This window comes from Physella acuta, unplaced genomic scaffold (assembly GCF_028476545.2).
Source record: "Physella acuta isolate Inbredline_101_S28 unplaced genomic scaffold, ASM2847654v3 ptg000831l, whole genome shotgun sequence".
NCBI classification, from domain to species: Eukaryota; Metazoa; Mollusca; class Gastropoda; family Physidae; genus Physella; species Physella acuta.
The window spans coordinates 119,178-140,500 of NW_026732349.1; the positions used below are offsets into that span (position 1 = coordinate 119,178).

The 21,323-nt window shown below is 38.8% G+C and overlaps 3 protein-coding genes across 3 annotated transcripts; 2 read left to right on the top strand and 1 right to left on the bottom strand.

Annotated features, from left to right (window-relative positions):
* The first annotated feature begins 5,586 nt into the window (after positions 1 to 5,586).
* Positions 5,587 to 11,279, top strand: LOC131951835 (protein translocase subunit SecA-like). The gene is made up of 5 exons (XM_059314233.1): positions 5,587 to 5,681; positions 8,335 to 8,426; positions 9,914 to 10,725; positions 10,840 to 11,174; positions 11,270 to 11,279. Exons 2-5 carry the CDS (start codon positions 8,390 to 8,392, stop codon positions 11,277 to 11,279), a joined length of 1,194 nt encoding a protein of 397 aa, XP_059170216.1. The 5' UTR covers positions 5,587 to 5,681; positions 8,335 to 8,389.
* Positions 11,280 to 11,521: 242 nt separating this feature from the next.
* On the top strand, positions 11,522 to 15,451 carry LOC131951836 (titin homolog). The gene is made up of 4 exons (XM_059314234.1): positions 11,522 to 11,575; positions 12,085 to 12,447; positions 12,841 to 13,371; positions 15,422 to 15,451. The coding sequence occupies exons 1-4, from the start codon at positions 11,522 to 11,524 to the stop codon at positions 15,449 to 15,451; spliced, it is 978 nt and encodes a 325-aa protein (XP_059170217.1).
* A 4,941-nt stretch (positions 15,452 to 20,392) lies between these two features.
* LOC131951837 (uncharacterized) lies at positions 20,393 to 21,064 on the bottom strand. The gene has a single exon (XM_059314235.1). It carries the CDS (start codon positions 21,062 to 21,064, stop codon positions 20,393 to 20,395), a length of 672 nt encoding a protein of 223 aa, XP_059170218.1.
* Positions 21,065 to 21,323: the final 259 nt, after the last annotated feature.

The window sequence follows — 21,323 nt, forward strand, 5'->3', positions numbered from 1 at the left end:
AGATTTTCATTAAATTTTCTAAAAGAGCGATAACTTATAGTTATGTGTTGCCGCGAAGGTACACATAATCTTTTTGTCGAAAAAGTACAACAAACAGGGAAGTGGTCACTAACACCACAAGAGGGGACACAGACCTCTATTAGGTTGCAGTCAGGTGATGCGTAGATGTGGTCAATTATTGTACTTGATTTATCATTTACCCTGGTAGCCGTGTGCACAAATTGTTTAAGATTCAAAGAATCAATAATATCTTGCCAATATCCTTGAGGTTTTAATAAATTTATATTAAAATCTCCCAATATGATATATTCATTGTTAGTAGATAAAACGGTATCCATCATGGAGCAAAAACGATCATACCAATCCATGTTTTCACAGGGATTTCTATAAAGGAAGCAAATTAAAATGGCCGGATGGTGTTTGCTTTTTTCGAGTTCAATCCAAATACATTCTATATTGTCCGTTGACAGATCCATCCTGTACTTGAAACGAATTGAGGAGTGGACATAGACACAAAGGCCAGTTTCTTTGTGTAAGGATGGGTCTCGGCGTATTAGGTTATAATCAGAGACGGATATCTCAACATCATTTATAAAAGATTGTAATCGAGTTTCAGAGAAACCAAAGATATGGAAAGGATTGTTGGAATTGTTTAAAATTTTTAGAACTTCATGGTGTTTATTAAATATGTGGAAAATATTTAAATGGCCCAATTTTAGCCCACTTTGTGAGGGCCAGGATGATGAAAATAGACAATGCATAAAGATAATAAAATATCAATGAATAAGAGATGTTATAAACAAAAATCAATATAATGAACTAATTAAACAGAATCAATATAATTGTCTTACAATTACACGCTTTGTCATCCAATAAACAAACACTCGCTGCTCTTCACACTGCCTTCACTATAATTAAAATAGTACAGTGAGCTAAACTAGTAAATAGTAAGTGAAAAAAGTTAGGTTCCAGGAAGGCGCTTAAGCGACAACATTAGAGCTTGATGAAGCAACAAAGGGCTAAAGCCCATTAAGTGATGTAAGCCTGGGCTAGAGTTCAATTGATCTGAAGATATTGTTGGAAGCAAATCAACAGTCGAAACCAAATCAGACGTTGTACCTTTTACGTTTGAAAGTTGCACATGGTCTTTATCTGTTAAGCTGACGGCTCTTTGGGGATACTTTATATTTTTAGCGAGAATGCTGCTTCCAATTTTAGTCAAATGAATACTGTCACTGTACAAGCGTTGTCTCGGGGCACCTGACTTCGCAGTGAAAAAAGGTGTATTGTTTATAAAACAGTATTTATAACTAATGCAGAAAGACTGTAAAAATCTATTATTTATATCTATCAACTGCCTACCCTTGCCCCGACATGGGGGTACGATGGATGAAAATCGGATTGTTGCGTTGGGAAATTTGTGAGTGATACTTCTCACAATTTCTAGCATATTAGCTTGTGACAGCCTGACGTTTGATAGACTGTCGTTGACACCACAATGTAAGGTTACAGTTGTGGTATTAGAGTCACGTGATCGGCTACTAATAACGTCCCTAATTTTTTCAAAATTTGCCCCAGGCAGCGCTATTACCGATACACGCTCGTAATGATCCGTGGCCATTTGATCAGGATGGAGACCTTTAAGTGTAGAGTCACCAAGGATCAGATGGTGTTTCGTTGTTTGGTTGGTGTAGGGGGCGGCGACATGTTGTGTGCTATCTCTATTAGTGGCATAGTGAGTAGAGCGTTGGACAACAGGGACATGAACAGCCTTGACCGTTGGGACGCTGTATTGTGTAGAATTGCTTTTAGTTCGTGGTCGTTGCAGGGTGCTGGGACTCGAATGTTCCGATGGTTTGATTCGCGCTCTGTCATCACGTTGTGTAATTTTAACAGGGATTGGGAACGGAGCTTCTTGCATGATGCCTGCCGATGTGATTTTTGTTTCATTTATTAGTTGATAATTATCCTCACATGTTGAGGTGGATATTGTGCTGCAAGAGGGATTCTTGGTTGTGAGGTGTTTCTTTAGTGACGCAGAAACATTTTCTTGATCCACCAAACGCTTCTTAAGGTTAACGTGTATATCTTTGCAGCTATGCACTTCATTAGATAGTCTCTTGACTTCATCCCTTAAGACAGCGTTTTCGACTCGGAGTTGTTCTAGTTGGCTGTTAAACAGCAATTTCTCCGCTTTAAAAGCTTTTTTAACACAGGTGATCTCGTTAAGAATAAACGATCTTAAGTTATTATCCAGTTGTGTGGTTTGAAGAAATGATATTTTTGGACTAAGCAAATCAGTTGGTTGAGATAGGTTTGATGAAAATGTATAGTTATTTATAGGTGTTACACCAGCTAACGGATTGGTATTGATCGTATCCTCTGCACATTGATTGTCACTGTTGGAAGCAGACATAATCATGGGCTGTGAAATGGGTAGCTCCAATACTCTGGGTGGGGACAGTGAAGGTGGTGGTGACAGTGATAGTGGCGGCGACATGGGTAGAGGCATGTCGACAGCTTTGTCTGTTGTAATTAGGTTATTTAGAATACAGCAAAATTCCGAATCCACCCAAACAGACACAACGTTAGATTTTCCCTGTACCATAATTTTGTTATTCGTGTGGTACAGATGGACAGACAGCCCTGGTAATTTATAATTATCTTCAACATTGGCGCCATCATCATCCCTTCTTTCCTCAACAACACCAGCATATTTAGTTTTGAAGATTCTTTTTACTTTTTCATAGCTAATTGAGTTTCTAAAGGCAATGATAACGCATTGTCCTCCATCTTTCTTTTGAAAATGAATATCATCCGCTGCACAAATGTTAGCAATCTTTTTTTATATCGCTTTTTCTTTATTTAAACGATACTTCTTAGCTCTGCTGCTTCTGGTGACAACGCCAGTCCCTAACATTTTCACTCACCAGTAATATTAGAATATCATGCTGACATCAGTAGAAATAGATGAAAAAGAAAACGAATCATCAGTAGATCTACAACAACTAAGAATATAGATATCCGGTTTACATTTTAACAATGGATGAGACAATAATATAAAAACTTAAAATATCACAATAAGAACCGGCTAGTAAATTAGTATTAAACTACATTCTCAACCCTAATGGATGAGTAGTACTTCCCTTAGATTTATTTGGATTAAATAGTGAATAAAAACACTAAAAACTATGAAAGAAAGTTGACATCAATTCCGGAAGTAAACAAGTTGACGCCATTCACGCATTTTTTTTCCAGTACTTTAAATTTTAAAAATTTACAAACCATTGCGCACCTAATGAACGTGATGACGCATCTATAATAGTGCTGAATAGTTGATTAAAAATTATAAGTCTTAGTAATAAACAGTAGGGCCTACATTTAGTGAATAAAATAAATAAAAGATGCCTTTTATCAATCCATGCTAATTATTATTTTCAAACAATAATTTCCTCTTACACATTCGAATAATTTGCATTCACATTTTGCTAATTATATTATTGCAACACTAATTCCTTCTATGACGAACGTATATTTGCATTCACATTTTTTATTAGCGTGAGTTTAATGTATTTTTAAATTACCTCCTTTGTCAAAATTAGAAAAAAGAGTTAAATTAATTTGATTTTTCTACCGTACTGTTATTATGTTATTGAAATGTAGCCACTTTTTCTGGAAATATAAACGAAAATGATATTTGACATTAATACTTTTAATATGTTTTAGCAGTGTGCGTGTATTTAATATTTTCTTTACGTTATGCAAAAAAAGTAAAAACAGTGGCAATTATAAAATAGCTCTATGTCGTTATATAAACAAACCCTACTCTATTTCTTATAATAAGACACTGCGGTGCACTGATAAGCACAGCATGGTGCGATGTTTACTTTTATGGTTCCTTTCTTCTTCTTCTTCTTCGTTCTTAATTATTAGTGTTGAAGGGGATCGAGATTTATCTGCCACGCCTCCAACACAATTAAGCGTTACGTGTCAACTGGTTATGCGCCATTGAGGCCATTGACTCCGATTTCAGCCTGCTTTTCTTTTTGGATTTGCTTCCATAGCCTTTGTCCAACCAAGAACAAACTACAAGGCAGCAGTTGTTTAATTTTGGAGTTGTCTCTCCTAGAAGAGTGGCTGTCCCCAGCTAACGAGCCTCATCTGCCCGAGGGTTCGAACTCGAGACTTTTCGGTTTAGCAACCATGAGCTTTACCGACTCGACCACGCCGACCCCTAATATGGTTCCAAAAGCTATAGCGATGACGGACTGACACACGCTCAGCCCGCTTATATTATAGATATTGAATGCTACAGACAACAGGCCTCGGTTATAGTAACTGGTTAGGTCAGGTAGGCAGTACCGTAGCGAGGGGGGGGGGCGGAGGGGTGGGGACATATGTCCCCGGGCGCCGACCTTAGGGGGCGCCAAAATTGGTTGGAAAAATAAATTGAAAGGTTGAGGGGGTTGCAAATCGAAAGTTTGAGGGGGGGGGGTGCAAATCGAAATCTTGAGGGGGGGTGCAAATCGAACGTTTGAGAGGGAGGGGTGCAAATCGAAATCTTGAGGAGGGGGGGGGTACAAATCGAAAAGTTTGTACCCGGGCGCCGGGAAGGGTCGCTACACCTCTGCAGGTAGGTCTATGTCAGGTCATTGACCTGCAGGCTCAGCTGAGAAAACGTCGCACGCCGAGACCTTAAGTTCTCTAGCCAGGATACGACAACTGGTCATTTGCTCACTTGGATTGGACACTTTATCCTTAAGATTATGTCGATATTACGCCGACATGTCATGTGTTTGAATGTGATTTAAACTTGCTTGCTTATATTAAAATATTTCCAGTGTTCTGTGATTCGTGGTGTTCTGTTATATATTTCTCAACAAATACACGATATTAATCATGCAAGACAATTAGAAGTGACGCAATTGACAGACATCAGACAAACTAGACACCATTGACAGAATGTGGACAAACTTGACAACATTGACAGGCTGTAGACAAACATGACACCATTGAAAGGCTGTAGACAAACATGACACCATTGACAGAATATAGATAGACGTGACGCAATTGACATTGACTATTTATAAACTCGACACAACCGAAACACCGATGCTGTAGATAAAAGGACGACATTAGCAAAGGCTGTATAAGGACGAATGTAAAAGTGGACGCCATTGACAAGAACGAAATATTTTTGAGTTAAAACATCTTGAGAATCAGAGAACTTTGCGTCAGTTGTAGTGTTGTACATTGCCATCGATTTCTTAGTTGCCCCTCATATCCTGGCGATCATCGAACAGACAATGGTGGATTTTTAAAAAGTAGGGATGGGGGGGGGGGGGGTCTGAGAAGGAACGCATTAGGTTGGAGTTGTTTTGAATGTTAGGTTTATTTGTTTAAAGTGACAGGTCGGTTAGTGACGCTCTTTTTATGCTTTCAATAAATAAGACATAAAACATGACCTGGACGCTAGATTTATCTCACTAGATAGAAAAAAAAGAGTTAAAGCCATAACACATTAACTCTGATCGATTAATGGGGTTTCTTACAACCTAAATGAATGTTTTAAGTGAACTTAGATGCTTTTTTTCTCCTTTGTGTTCAACGGGTCCTTTGTCAGATCAGACAAGCGACATCATAGTCCTAACACGTTTACAACAGTAGGACTTTGAAGAAAGGTATGGTGAGATGTTTGTAAATGTTGTTATCTTAATTATATATATATATATATATATATATATATATATATATATATATATATATATATATATATATATATATATATATAGTGACACGGATAAAATTCGTTATTTCTTATTTCTTAATTTTTTTTTTACTTCTTAGCGCGTAAAAATAATTAAAAATCAACAGGGAGTGATCTCCCCTAAACCTTCTCGAAAATTCTAATTCTCTAATATAACACTACGGGGGATAGCAACTCGGGGCATGGACAATATTTTTAATCCATTTTAATCCATTATTAATAACTTAAACTTTTTATAATAGAATAGAATCTCGTCGAAACAAAGAATCGCACGCCAAATAAAATGTGCATAATAGTGCGGGATATAATTAGTAGGCCTACTTTGTAAATTCACTTGCTTTTTTTTAGAAATCGGAAAAAGCGTAAATTACTACTGCCTGTTGACGGAATTTTACTCAAAATTTGATAGATGGCAGAGAATTAAAACTTTTACTTACATGTGAAATTTCATTTGTCTATCTGAAATAGTACTCAAGGTATAGGCTTTTGAAAAATTCAAAGTAGAAAAATTTCCCCTTCCGTTTATCGGAAATCACTCAAAAGTTGATACGGATCTACGATTTTGATATAATAATTATTTATGAAATTTCTTCAACCTAGCTGTAAGGGTAATCAAGTTCTTGTGATTTTTTGAGAAATCCGAAAGAGGAAAAATTACTACTTCCGGTCAACGGAAATTACTCAAAATTTGAAAGACGGCAGAATATTAGATCTTTTACTTACATGTAAAATTTCATTTATCTATCTGGAATACTACTCAAGGTATAGGCTTTTGATAAATTCAAAGAAGAAAAAGCTCTACTTTCGGTTATCGGAAATCGCTTAAAAGTTGATACGGATCTACGATTTTGATAAAGTACTTATATATGAAATTTCATCAACCTAGCTGTAACGGTACTCATGTTATCGTGTTTACACACACACACACACACACACACACACACAAATCCATACGTACAAGATTGCAAATTTATGTTTTTCCGACTTAGAGAGGTGTAAAACGTCGAGATTTGCAAAAATCTCGATTTTTTTTTTTTGCACGATATAGGCCCTATTTCGTATAAATGAGAAAGTAAAAATAAATTAGAAAATTATTATTGTTTTGTTTTTTGTTTAAGTCCGAAACAATACTAAACAATCAGGATTTTATAACCATATTAATTATCAATTTCAATTACACGATGCATGATTTTTCAAATATTTAATTGGCCAAACTAATACATTTGAGACTAAGCTCGTTTGGGTACACAAAGTTACAATACCTAGTACATAGAGCTACAATCACTGGTACATAGAACCACAATCACTGGTACATAGAGCTACAATTACAGGTAGTAGAACTACAATCACAGGTAGAAGAAATACAATCCGCGGTACATAAAACAACAATCACAGGTAGTAGAATCCCATAAACATAGAACAACAATCACAGGAAAGGGACATCTAGATGTTAGATTTAGATTTTTGTCATAGCTTTATTTGAGAAAGGGGCAATCTATGTTTTTACTTATATTAGACTGAGATATAGGCCATTTATATACATACGATCAGTGAGGTAGTTCCTCCTCTTTTTTGAAACTGAAATATAAGCAATATAGATGTGCAATATGTGAGGTAGTTCCACCTCTCTTTTGAAACTGAAATATAAGCAATATAGATGTGCAATATGTGAGGTTGTTCCACCTCTCCGCTGGAAAAGGCACAAGACAAGTTCTACATTTTAACTTTCTCGTATACAGATTATAGAGAAAGTATTGTAATCGTGCACAAGAATCACATGAAATTTTAAGAGTTTACACCTTTTTCACATCAGCCCTTCATCACATCCGGAGGTTAGGGAACTTCATTTAATCGGGCAAAAAATATAATTCCAGATTTTTCTAAATTTTGGCGTTTTATGCGTAATGTATTCGTAAAAACTAGACCATGCCATTCTGTCCGTATGTCTGTGTGTGTGTGAGTGTATATGTGTGTCTGTAAACATAATATAACTTGAGTACCGTCGCAGCTAGGTGGATGAAATTTCATACATAAGTATTATATCACTTTTATAATTCAGTTTCAAATTTTCATTGATTTCTGATAACCAGAAGTGCAACTTATTCTACTTTCAATTTTTCAAAAGCCCATAAGTTGAGTACTGTTTCAGATAGATTAATAAAATTTCACTTATAAGTGTAAAATTTGAGTAGTTTCATTTGACCAGAAGTTGTAATTTTCGCTATTTCCAATTTCTAAAAAAAAAAAAAACGCATGTGAATTTATAAAGTACTAATAATATTCCGAACTATTATACAAATATTTTATGGCGTTCACATGGTGTGCAATTCTTTTTTTTTCAGATTTTATTATATTTTTAAAAGTTTAAGTAATTAAAAATGGATTAATAATCATGTCTATATCGAGATGTTCCATCTCCCGTAGTGTTATATACGAATATTTGAGAAAGTTTATGTAAGATCACTTCCAGTTTAACTTACTTTAATGAACTATAACGCTAAATAAATTAACCGCTTTGTAACATTCATCACAATATCGATAACGTCAGGAATTCAATGTTTGGATAGGTCGGGAATCCAACACTTGCACCCTTCAACGTCTGTGGAAGTCAGGAATCCAACCATGAAGCTCATCCACACAGCACTGCTTCTTGTCTGCTGTAAGTCAGTTTTCATTCTATCAATGGTTGCTATAGTAACGTTTGCTTTATACTCTCATCAGTGATGTTGTAGAACTTGCTCATGTCTGGTCTTATCCTTCGTGCCTTCGGTTTTTATCTGGCATCTCTCCAGGGGGGGACGGGACCCCCCCTTGAGCACGTCTACCATCCCTAGGAACAAAATGGTAAAAAAATATAAGTTATATATAAAATGTATGATATAATCAATTGCCCACTCGCCACCCGTAAGTTGAAATGGTCCTATGCCCTCCCTTGGTAAACATGTGTAGGGACGCTTTCCACAAGTTTTTCCTTTGAAGTGTGTTCTTTGTCATCGTTCAGTAGTTGGGTTGGGGTGGACTAAACCAAGTAACACTCTTTAGGCAGTGACGCCTAGGCTAATATTATGTACCCTTCCTATCATTTCTGAATCGTTTCCTTAGAATCACATTCCCTCAACACAGGTGTAGAGAACTACAATCACAGATAGTAGAACTACAATCACAGGTAGTAGAACTACAATCACAGGTAATAGAACTACAATCACAAGTAGTAGATCTACAAGCACAGATAGTAGAACTACAATCACTGGTGGTAGAACTAAAACCACTGGTAGTGGAACTAAAATCAATTGTAGTAGAACTACAATCAATGGTAGTAGAACTACAACCACAGGTTTTAGAACATCAATCACAGGTAGTGGGTATCAATGGTAGAAGAACAACAATCACAGGAACAATATTGGGTAATGTAAGTAGCTGAAACTAGGGACAATTAAAACACTTTTCTCGATTATATCTCACACGACACACATCACAACTCTTTCTCATACATAACCTGACTCACATCACAGCCCTATCTCATAAATCACCATACACACATCACAACCCTTTCTTATACATCACCTGACTTACATCACAACTCTTTTTTTTCATACATTAAACTATTCACATCACAACTCTTTTTTTCATACATCACTCGATTCACATCACAGCTCTTTTTTTCATACATCACACGATTCACATCACAACTCTTTTTTTCATACATCACACGATTCACATAGCTGTGATTGGCATAGTATAACATTTGGCTTAGACATAAGAATATCTTAAAATCTGGAATTAGAGCCAGAGTTAGGTATATGGTTAGCATTGGGGCTTGAATTTTAAGGGAAGGATTCGAATATTATAACTTGGACAAGACCCTGACAGACTTTAAAAAGCTTAAATAGTACACAACATTATCACAACAGAACAGCTACAACCATATTATGACAGTACCGTAATAGTACTATAATAGTACAATAGCAGTACTATAACAGTACCTTGACAGTACTATAACAACACTATAACTTTGCCTAACAGTTCCACAACAACACCATAAAAAAAAACCTAAATGTGCATTAAAATTTCCGTAACGGTACTATAACAGCACAACAAATTTTCCATAGTCTGTCCTGTAAATGTTTTCAACCTGTCTTATTCCAGGCATCCTCGTCACACAAGCCATTGAGAACAAGCTGAGCCAACTTTTGAATGTGGCCAAACGTGATGGCCATCAGGAGCATGTTGTACAGGGACCTGAACCGGAAGCTACAATTAGTATCCAATCAAAGTTGGTCAAAGATGAACGTAAAGTAAAGGTAGACGAATCTAAGCTGGCCCGAGATGCACCTAAAGTGAAGTCAAGCGAATCAAATCTGGCCGAAGATGTACCTAAAGTTAAGGCAGACAAATCAAAGCTGGCCGAAAATGTAACTAAAGTTAAGGCAGACAAATCAAAGCTGGCTAAAGATTTACTTAAAGTAAAGACAGACAAACCAAAGCCGGCCGAAGATGTACCTAAAATTAAGGAAGACAAACCAAAGCCGGCCAAAGATGTACCTAAAGTTAAGGCAGACAAGCCAAAGCCGGCCGAAGATGTACCTAAAGTTAAGGCAGACAAACCAAAGCCGGCCAAAGATGTACCTAAAGTTAAGGCAGACATACCAAAGCCGGCCGAAGATGTACCTAAAGTTAAGGCAGACAAACCAAAGCCGGCCAAAGATGTACCTAAAGTTAAGGCAGACAAACCAAAGCCGGCCAAAGATGTACCTAAAGTTAAGACAAACAAACCAAAGCCGGCCGAAGATGTACCTAAAGTTAAGGCAGACAAACCAAAGCCGGCCGAAGATGTACCTAAAGTTAAGGCAGACAAACCAATGCCGGCCAAAGATGTACCTAAAGTTAAGGCAGACACATCAAAGCCGGCCAAAGATGTACCTAAAGTTAAGGCAGACAAACCAAAGCCGGCCGAAGATGTACCTAAAGTTGAGGCAGACAAATCAAAGCCGGCCGAAGATGTACCTAAAGTTAAGGCAGACAAACCAAAGCCGGCCAAAGATGTACCTAAAGTTAAGACAGACAAACCAAAGCCGGCCGAAGATGTACCTAAAGTTAAGGCAGACAAACCAAAGCCGGCCAAAGATGTACCTAAAGTTAAGGCAGACATACCAACGCCGGCCGAAGATGAACCTAAAGTTAATGCAGACAAACCAAAGCCGGCCAAAGATGTACCTAAAGTTAAGGCAGACAAACCAAAGCCGGCCAAAGATGTACCTAATGTTAAGACAAACAAACCAAAGCCGGCCGAAGATGTCCCTAAAGTTAAGGCAGACCAACCAAAGCCGGCGGAAGATGTACCTAAAGTTAAAACAGACAAACCAAAGCCGGCCAAAGATGTACCTAAAGTTAAGGCAGACAAACCAAAGCCGGCCGAAGATGTACCTAAAGTTAAGGCAGACAAATCAAAGCCGGCCAAAGATGTACCTAAAGTTAAGGCAGACAAACCAATGCCGGCCAAAGATGTACCTAAAATTAAGGCAGACAAATCAAAGCCGGCCAAAGATGTACCTAAAGTTAAGGCAGACAAACCAAAGCCGGCCGAAGATGTACCTAAAGTTAAAGCAGACGAATCAAAGCCGGCCGAAGATGTACCTAAAGTTAAGGCAGACAAACCAAAGCCGGCCAAAGATGTACCTAACGGTAAGACAGACAAACCAAAGTCGGCCGAAGATGTCCCTAAAGTTAAGGTTGACCAACCAAAGACGGCGGAAGATGTACCTAAAGTTAAAGCAGACAAACCAAAGCCGGCCAAAGATGTACCTAAAAGTAAGGCAGACAAACCAAAGCCGGCCGAAGATGTACCTAAAGTTAAGGCAGACAAACCAAAGCCGGCCAAAGATGTACCTAAAGTTAAGACAGACAAACCAAAGCCGGCCGAAGATGTCCCTAAAGTTAAGGCAGACCAACCAAAGCCGGCCAAAGATGTACCTAAAGTTAAGACAGACAAACCAAAGCCGGCCGAAGATGTCCCTAAAGTTAAGGCAGACAAACCAAAGCCCGCGGAAGATGTACCTAAAGTTAAAGCAGACAAACCAAAGCCGGCCAAAGATGTACCTAAAGTTAAGGCAGACAAACCAAAGCCGGCCGAAGATGTACCTAACGTTAAGGCAGACAAATCAAAGCCGGCCAAAGATGTACCTAAAGTTAAGGCAGACAAACCAATGCCGGCCAAAGATGTACCTAACGTTAAGGCAGACAAATCAAAGCCGGCCAAAGATGTACCTAAAGTTAAGGCAGACAAACCAAAGCCGGCCGAAGATGTACCTAATGTTAAGGCAGACAAATCAAAGCCGGCCGAAGATGAACCTAAAGTTAAGGCAGACAAACCAAAGCCGGTCAAAGATGTACCTAAAGTTAAGACAGACAAACCAAAGCCGGCCGAAGATGTCCCTAAAGTTAAGGCAGACCAACCAAAGACGGCGGAAGATGTACCTAAAGTTAAAGGAGACAAACCAAAGCCGGCCAAAGATGTACCTAAAGTTAAGGCAGACAAACCAAAGCCGGCCGAAGATGTACCTAAAGTTAAGGCAGACAAACCAAAGCAGGCCAAAGATGTACATAAAGTTAAGGCAGACAAACCAAAGCCGGCCAAAGATGTACCTGAAGTTAAGGCAGACAAAACAAAGCCGGCCGAAGATGTACCTAAAGTTAAGGCAGACAAATCAAAGCCGACCAAAGATGTACCTAAAGTTAAGGCAGACAAACCAAAGCCGGCCAAAGATGTACCTAAAGTTAAGGCAGAACAACCAAAGCCGGTCGAAGATGTACCTAAAGTTAAAGCAGACAAACCAAAGCCGGCCAAAGATGTACCTAAAGTTAAGGTAGACAAATCAAAGCCGGCCAAAGATGTACCTAAAGTTAAGGCAGACAAATTAAAGCCGGCCGAAGATGTACCTAGAGTTAAGGCAGACCAACCAAAGCCGGCCGAAGATGTACCTAAAGTTAAGGCAGACAAATCAAAGCCGACCAAAGATGTACCTAAAGTTAAGGCAGACAAATCAAAGCCGGCCAAAGATGTACCTAAAGTTAAGGCAGACAAACCAAAGCCGGCCAAAGATGTACCTAAAGTTAAGGCAGACAAACCAAAGCCGGCCAAAGATGTACCTAAAGTTAAGGCAGACCAACCAAAGCCGGCCGAAGATGTACCTAAAGTTAAGGCAGACAAACCAAAGCCGGCCAAAGATGTACCTAAAGTTAAGGCAGACAAACCAAAGCCGGCCGAAGATGTACCTAAAGTTAAGGCAGACAAACCAAAGCCGGCCGAAGAAGTACCTAAAGTTAAGGCAGACAAACCAAAGCCAGCCAAAGATGTACCTAAAGTTAAGGCAGACAAACCAAAGCCGGCCGAAGATGTACCTAAAGTTAAGGCAGACAAATCAAAGCCGGCCGAAGATGAACCTAGAGTTAAGGCAGACAATCCAAAGCCGGCCAAAGATGTACCTAAAGTTAAGACAGACAAACCAAAGCCGGCCGAAGATGTCCCTAAAGTTAAGGCAGACCAACCAAAGACGGCGGAATATGTACCTAAAGTTAAAGCAGACAAACCAAAGCCGGCCAAAGATGTACCTAAAGTTAAGGCAGACAAATCAAAGCCGGCCGAAGATGTACCTAAAGTTAAGGCAGACAAACCAAAGCAGGCCAAAGATGTACCTAAAGTTAAGGCAGACAAACCAAAGCCGGCCGAAGATGTACCTAAAGTTAAGGCAGACAAACCAAAGCCGGCCGAAGATGTACCTAAAGTTAAGGCAGAACAACCAAAGCCGGTCGAAGATGTACCTAAAGTTAAAGCAGACAAACCTTGGCCGGCCAAAGATGTACCTAAAGTTAAGGTAGACAAATCAAAGCCGGCCAAAGATGTACCTAAAGTTAAGGCAGACAAATCAAATCCGGCCGAAGATGTACCTAGAGTTAAGGCAGACCAACCAAAGCCGGCCGAAGATGTACCTAAAGTTAAGGCAGACAAATCAAAGCCGACCAAAGATGTACCTAAAATTAAGGCAGACAAATCAAAGCCGGCCAAAGATGTACCTAAAGTTAAGGCAGACAAACCAAAGCCACCCAAAGATGTACCTAAAGTTAAGGCAGACAAATCAAAGCCGGCCGAAGATGTACCTAAAGTTAAGGCAGACCAACCAAAGCCGGCCGAAGATGTACCTAAAGTTAAGGCAGACAAACCAAAGCCGGCCAAAGATGTACCTAAAGTTAAGGCAGACAAACCAAAGCCGGCCGAAGAAGTACCTAAAGTTAAGGCAGACAAACCAAAGCCAGCCAAAGATGTACCTAAAGTTAAGGCAGACAAACCAAAGCCGGCCGAAGATGAACCTAAAGTTAAGGCAGACAAACCAAAGCCGGCCAAAAATGTACGTAAAGGCGGACGTCGGGACTAAGAGTCACCGAAAGTCAAATCGGACGTTAAGGCATAGATAACAAAAAGGGAAGCTTCCTATCGTGCATGACACTGGAGACGTTTTCATGCCATAGAAATAAGGGTAGGGGAAGGGGGTTATGACGTAATTTTTCAGAATTGTTTAAACATGGTTCAATATAAATCCTGATATATCAAAATTGTTGGTTTTCCAGTCTGAAAAACTGTACTTTGCAATTCTGTCCGTATGTCTGTGTGTGTCTGTAAACACGATAACTTGAGTACCATTACAGCTAGTTTGAATAAATTTTATATAGACTATAAGTATTATATCAATTTTGTATTTCTGTATACATTTTTCGGCGATTTCCAATAAATGGAAGTGGAATTTATTCTACTTTCAATTCTTCAAAAGCCTATAACTTTGAGTACTGTTTTAGTTAGATTAACGAAATTTCACATGTAAGTAAAGGATCTTATTCTTTGCATTCTATCGCATTTTGATTAATTTCCGTTTACCGAAAGTAGTAATTTTCGCTACTTCCGATTTCTCAAAAAAAAAAAACGCATATGAATTTATAAATTACTCATAATATTCCGAACTATTTTACACTTACTGTTTTTCGTTCAATTGGTGTGCAAATATTTTTTCTATTTGATTTTATTCTACTTTAAAAACTTTAAGTAATTAAAAATAGATTTAAATGTATGTATTTACCGAGATGTGTCATCTCCCGTAGTGTTATATAAGAGCAGTAGGAGACACCCTAATAATTAATTTATAGGTATATTTTAGTGTTAAGATTAAATAAGTTAGTATTGAATGCTACAGACAACAGGCCTCAGTTAAAGTAACTGGTCAGGTCAGGTGTGTCAATGTTAGGTCATTGACCTACAGGTTCTGCTGAGGATAGAGAAAACGTCGCTTGCCATGACCTTATGTTCTATATCCAGGATACGACAACTGGTCAGTAGAGCTGTAGCATTGAACACTTTATCCTAAAGGTTATGTCGATATTAAGCCGACATGTCATGTGTTTGAATGTGATTTCATTCAAATGTTTTCAGTGTTCTGTGATTCGTGGGGTTCCTATTATATATTTCTCAACAAATACACGAGATTAAACAAGCAAGACAATTACAAGTGATGCAATTGGCAGACTGTAGACAAACGTGACACCATTGACTGAATGTAGACAACCATGACACCATTGACTGAATGTAGACAACCATGACACCATTGACAGGCTGTAGACAAGCATGACACCATTGACTGAATGTAGACAACCATGACACCATTGACTGAATGTAGACAACCATGACACCATTGACTGAATGTAGACAAACATGACACCATTGACTGAATGTAGACAACCATGACACCATTGACTGAATGTAGACAAACATGACACCATTGACAGGCTGTAGACAACCATGACACCATTGACTGAATGTAGACAACCATGACACCATTGACTGAATGTAGACAACCATGACACCATTGACTGAATGTAGACAAACATGACACCATTGACTGAATGTAGACAACCATGACACCATTGACTGAATGTAGACAAACATGACACCATTGACTGAATGTAGACAAACGTGACACCATTGACTGAATGTAGACAACCATGACACCATTGACTGAATGTAGACAACCATGACACCATTGACTGAATGTAGACAACCATGACACCATTGACTGAATGTAGACAAACATGACACCATTGACTGAATGTAGACAACCATGACACCATTGACTGAATGTAGACAACCATGACACCATTGACTGAATGTAGACAAACATGACACCATTGACTGAATGTAGACAAACATGACACCATTGACTGAATGTAGACAAACATGACACCATTGACAGAATGTAGACAAACATGACACCATTGACTGAATGTAGACAAACATGACACCATTGACAGAATGTAGACAAGCGTGACACCATTGACAATGGCTATTTATAGACTCGATACCACCGAAACACTGATACTGAACATAAAAGGACGCCGTTAACAAAGATTGTATAAGGACAAATGTTAAAGTGGCCGCCACTAACAAGAAACAAATATTTTTGAGTTAAAACATCATGAGAATCAGAGAATGATGTGTCATCGCTTGACCAACAGGTGTACATTGGCATCGCTTGACCAACAAGTTACATGGGCATCGTTTGACCAACAGGTGTACATGGGCATCGCTTGACCAACAGGTGTATATGAGCACCGCTTGACCAACAGGTGTACATGGGCATCGCTTGACCAACAGGTGTACATGGGCTACGCTTGACCAACAGGTGTATATGAGCACCGCTTGACCAACAGGTGTACATGGGCATCGCTTGACCAACAGGTGTACATGGGCATCGCTTGACCAACATGTGTACATGGGCATCGCTTGACCAACAGGTGTACGAAGACATCGCTTGACCAACAGGTGTACATGGGCATCGCTTGACCAACAGGTGTACATGGGCATCGCTTGACCAACAGGTGTACAAAAACATCGCTTGACCAACAGGTGTACAAAAACATCGCTTGACCAACAGGTGTACATGGGCATCGCTTGACCAACAGGTGTACATAGGCATCGCTTGACCAACAGGTGTACATGGGCATCGCTTGACCAACAAGTGTACATGGGCATCGCTTGACCAACAGGTGTACATAGGCATCGTTTGACCAACAGGTGTACATAGGCATCGTTTGACCAACAGGTGTACATGGGCATCGCTTGACCAACAGGTGTATATGAGCACCTCTTGACCAACAGGTGTACAAAGACATCGCTTGACCAACAGGTGTACATAGGCATCGCTTGACCAACAGGTGTACATGGGCATTGCTTGACCAACAGGTGTACGAAGACATCGCTTTATTAGTTGCTTCTTGCGATCATTGGGCAGACAGAGGCAGAATAAAAAAGGGAGGTGGGGGTGGCTTCAAATTTACTCTCACATAGTTAATTTAATTTTCCCACAGACTTCTGTTTTATGTAAATTTTAAGTGACCGTTTGAATGTTTAAATGACAAGTTATTTTATTTTCAAATAAAACCACACACATGAGTTATTCCCCATGAAAGAAACTTCAAAGCGCCATTTCCGCTATTTTGATAACATCGGCTGTTATCGCTCTCTGTTTAAAAACTGTTAACATAAAACCACACACATGAGTTATTCCCGACGAAAATACCTTTGAGACTATTCTCGCTTGTTATGATTTAAAACACACCCGACCTAAACATGTTTGATTATCAGTAAACGAGTAGACAGTAGCGTCGCTAGACTAATTGAGTTTTAGTCAGTCAATGCGATCTATTACTAATGTTTAAATATCCTGTAAATCTTCATGATCGTTCATCGTAGGGTGGTTTAAAAGATATTCTTTGAATTAAAAAAAAAACCTTCTGTCGACAACACAAGGGCTTTTCAGGAAGTCATTTTTCGTCTGTTCGAATGGCATGTGTTACAATTATAGCTCTACCAGCCTTTCCGGCCAGGCCATGCACTGGTCTCTGCGGAAAAAATTAGCTGTAAAGGACAATGACTGGTGTGTTTATTAAGCAGAATATTATATCCGGCATTTAACTCATCTGACGCGGAATCATACAGCAAATTTAAGAATTAAGTCTTGTGATTCATCGGGAATGCTCGCAATGTCAATGGAAGCAGAAAATGGGTAACGTGTCAATGCATATTCTTCTTCTTTCAGCCCAGGGACAACGCTGCAGTTCGATGCCAAGAGATTCAAGATGCCAAGAAATCCCATCTTTCTAATATATTTTTTACCTCACAATCAGATTTATCAAACATGGCAATATATCCAAAATTTATTATTCTTCGCCAATTTTGCAGTTTTGATAATCATGAAAAGATATAATATGCGTTCATTTTCCCAGAAGCTACAGGTTAAGCTTATGTTGATGTTCGAATATATCTGCTAGGTATGATACTCTCTCCAACCACTCTTTGTCGTTAAAGTATATCAAAAAGTCTCGATTCCCTTGCACTTCCGAGAACAACTTGATTTCAGATTTCATATCAAAAACACGATTCACAACATTTCCATTTGACAGCCAGCGTACTGTAGTGTAGAACATCGTGATCTTTATTCATGTTTGTGCACAGTTCTTTATACAAACGGATGTTTAGGGCTCCAGATTTAATATAATTTATGACTTTTATTAGCAATCGAGTCTTGCTGGCGATGGCATGCTGTGGATTCCCTTTGCTTAGTGAGCTAAATATTTTAATGTTTTCTGAAAGCCCGATTTTTACCCAAAGATGGCGCACTATCCATATAGCCGTTTTGATCATCCAGTATTTAAAAAAAACGTTTTTATGTTCTCCATGATATCTTCCCAAAATAGCAACCCTTCTTTGATATTATATGAATGAATTTTTTTCACAAAGACAAGCAACTGCGAACACGATTTCACGTCTGTTGATTCCTCACCTTGAAAAGCAAACAATAGTGAAAGCTTGATTTCATTAAAATTTGTCCTTTAACATCTACGGACAAGTCTGCTATAAGCCGCTGAATAGTATTATTAGGCAGAGATATTTGTTGCATCGTTACTGCACTGGATTTAATTTCACCATCTTCAACATGCAGAATTTGATGAGATTTTCTCATATTGCGTGAAAGGTTTTTGACTGAGAACAACTTTTACAGTGTTCATTGATTGTGCTTTATTTAATAACTTCCAGTGATGTTTGTAAAGCCGAATTTCAGATATTCTTTTAAATATTTGTTGTTGTTTTTTTTTCATTGCTAGAGTTTAGTATACCAGTTGGCGACCTCCCAGAAAGCCCGTGGCGCCCCTAGGGGGGGGGGGGTCGCGACCACAGTTTGGAAAAACCACGATATAGCCAGTCCTAATGTGAGATATGTGAGGTTGTTTAACCTCTTACATGTCAAAAAGCAACATGACACGTGCAATTTTTTTACTTTAATTTATCTAACGTGAAATAAATTTACAGCTCTGTAACATTGTTGTATTCCTCACAGTTGAATAACATCTGGAATCCATCACCTGTATTCTTCAACGTCTGTGTAAGTCAGGAATCCAACCATGAAACTCATCTAAATAGCATTGCTTTTTGTCTGTTGTAAGTCTGTTTTCATTCTATCAACTGTTGCCATAGTACCTCTAGCATTATGCTCTTATCGATGTGGTTGAAGTAATTATTTGAAATTTACCGTCTTTTTGGCATCTTACTAGGGCTACGACATTAGCACTTCTATCATCCCACGGGACAAAGTGGTAAAAACATATGTTATAAATAAAATGTATACTTTAATCAGTGCCCCCCCCCCCCCCCATCTAAAAGAAATTGTAATGGTCCCCTTCTTTTTGAGAAGAACTTGTTTGAATGAAACTCTGCTCCAGTACAGGCTTGGGCGCTTGCGATAAGTTTTTCTTTTTAAATTGATGTTGTTGTCATCGTTCAGTAGTTGGGTTGGAAGTGAACTAAATCAAGTAACATTCTTCAGGCGGTGACACCTAGGCAAATTATATGTGACCTTCCTATCTCTTCTGAATCTATGTCCCTAGAATCACATTACCGCAATCTGAAATGTGTAAATAGGCGTAGATCTACAATCACAGGTAGTAGATCTACAATCACAGGTAGTAGAACTACAATCACAGGTAGTAGAACTACAATTACAGGTAGTAAAACTACAATCGGTATTATAACTACAATCAAGGGTAGTAGAACTACACTCACAGGTAGTAGAACTGCAATCACAGGTACATAGAACTACAGCCACAGGTGTATAGATATACAATCACAGCTAGTAGAACCAATCACACGTAGTAGAACTTCAATCACAGATAGTAGAACTGCAATAACAGGTAGTACATTAACAATCACAGATGTATAAAAAAAACAATCACAGGTACATAGAATAACAATCACTGGTACTTTGTCGCATTCGGGCAAATGTCCATTCGGGAAATCGGCCTTCGGGCTAACAGCATTCATGCAAGTGTCTTTCGGGATTTTGTCGTAAACCCGTTTTACAATTGTAGGTATTGGGTTAGCTGAAACCAGGGACAATTAAAACACATTCCTCGATAACATCTTACCCGAAACACATCACACATTTTTCTCATACCTCACCCGACACAAATTACTACTCTTTCTCGACCAGGAGTGACACTGATACTGATGGTAATAATAGAACTTGTCTGTTACGATCCTATTGGTGTCTTGGTCTCAGTTTTAGACCACATTGGTGACTTGTTCTCAGTTTTAGGCCACATTGGTGACTTGTTCTCAGTTTTAGACCACATTGGTGACTTGGTCTTAGTTTTAGACCACATTGGTGACTTGGTCTTAGTTTTAGACCCCATTGGTGTCTTGGTCTCAGTTTTAGACCCAATTGGTGTCTTGTTCTCAGTTTTAGACCACATTGGTGTCTTGTTCTCAGTTTTAGACCACATTGGTGACTTCTTCTCAGTTTTAGGCCACATTGGTGACTTGTTCTCAGTTTTAGGCCACATTGGTGACTTGTTCTCAGTTTTAGGCCACATTGGTGACTTGTTCTCAGTTTTAGGCCACATTGGTGTCTTGTTCTCAGTTTTAGGCCACATTGGTGACTTGTTCTCAGTTTTAGACCACATTGGTGACTTGTTCTCAGTTTTAGACCACATTGGTGTCTTGGTCTTAGTTTTAGGCCACATTGGTGTCTTGTTCTCAGTTTTAGGCCACATTGGTGACTTGTTCTCAGTTTTAGGCCACATTGGTGACTTGTTCTCAGTTTTAGGCCACATTGGTGTCTTGTTCTCAGTTTTAGGCCACATTGGTGACTTGTTCTCAGTTTTAGACCACATTGGTGACTTGTTCTCAGTTTTAGACCACATTGGTGACTTGTTCTCAGTTTTAGATCACATTGGTGACTTGTTCTCAGTTTTAGACCACATTGGTGACTTGTTCTCAGTTTTAGACTTGATACAAGATGTTGGTGGGTTGGTTTATTGGGTTCTAGGGTGGCCACAATCTGTGAAATACATTCTCAGTATAGCTGGTAGGTTTGTATTTGTCTCATAATTGTGATCAGAGGTAGATCAACAGGTAGCATTTGCATCCAAGCTTAAGAATGTGTAAAATTTAGGATTGCTT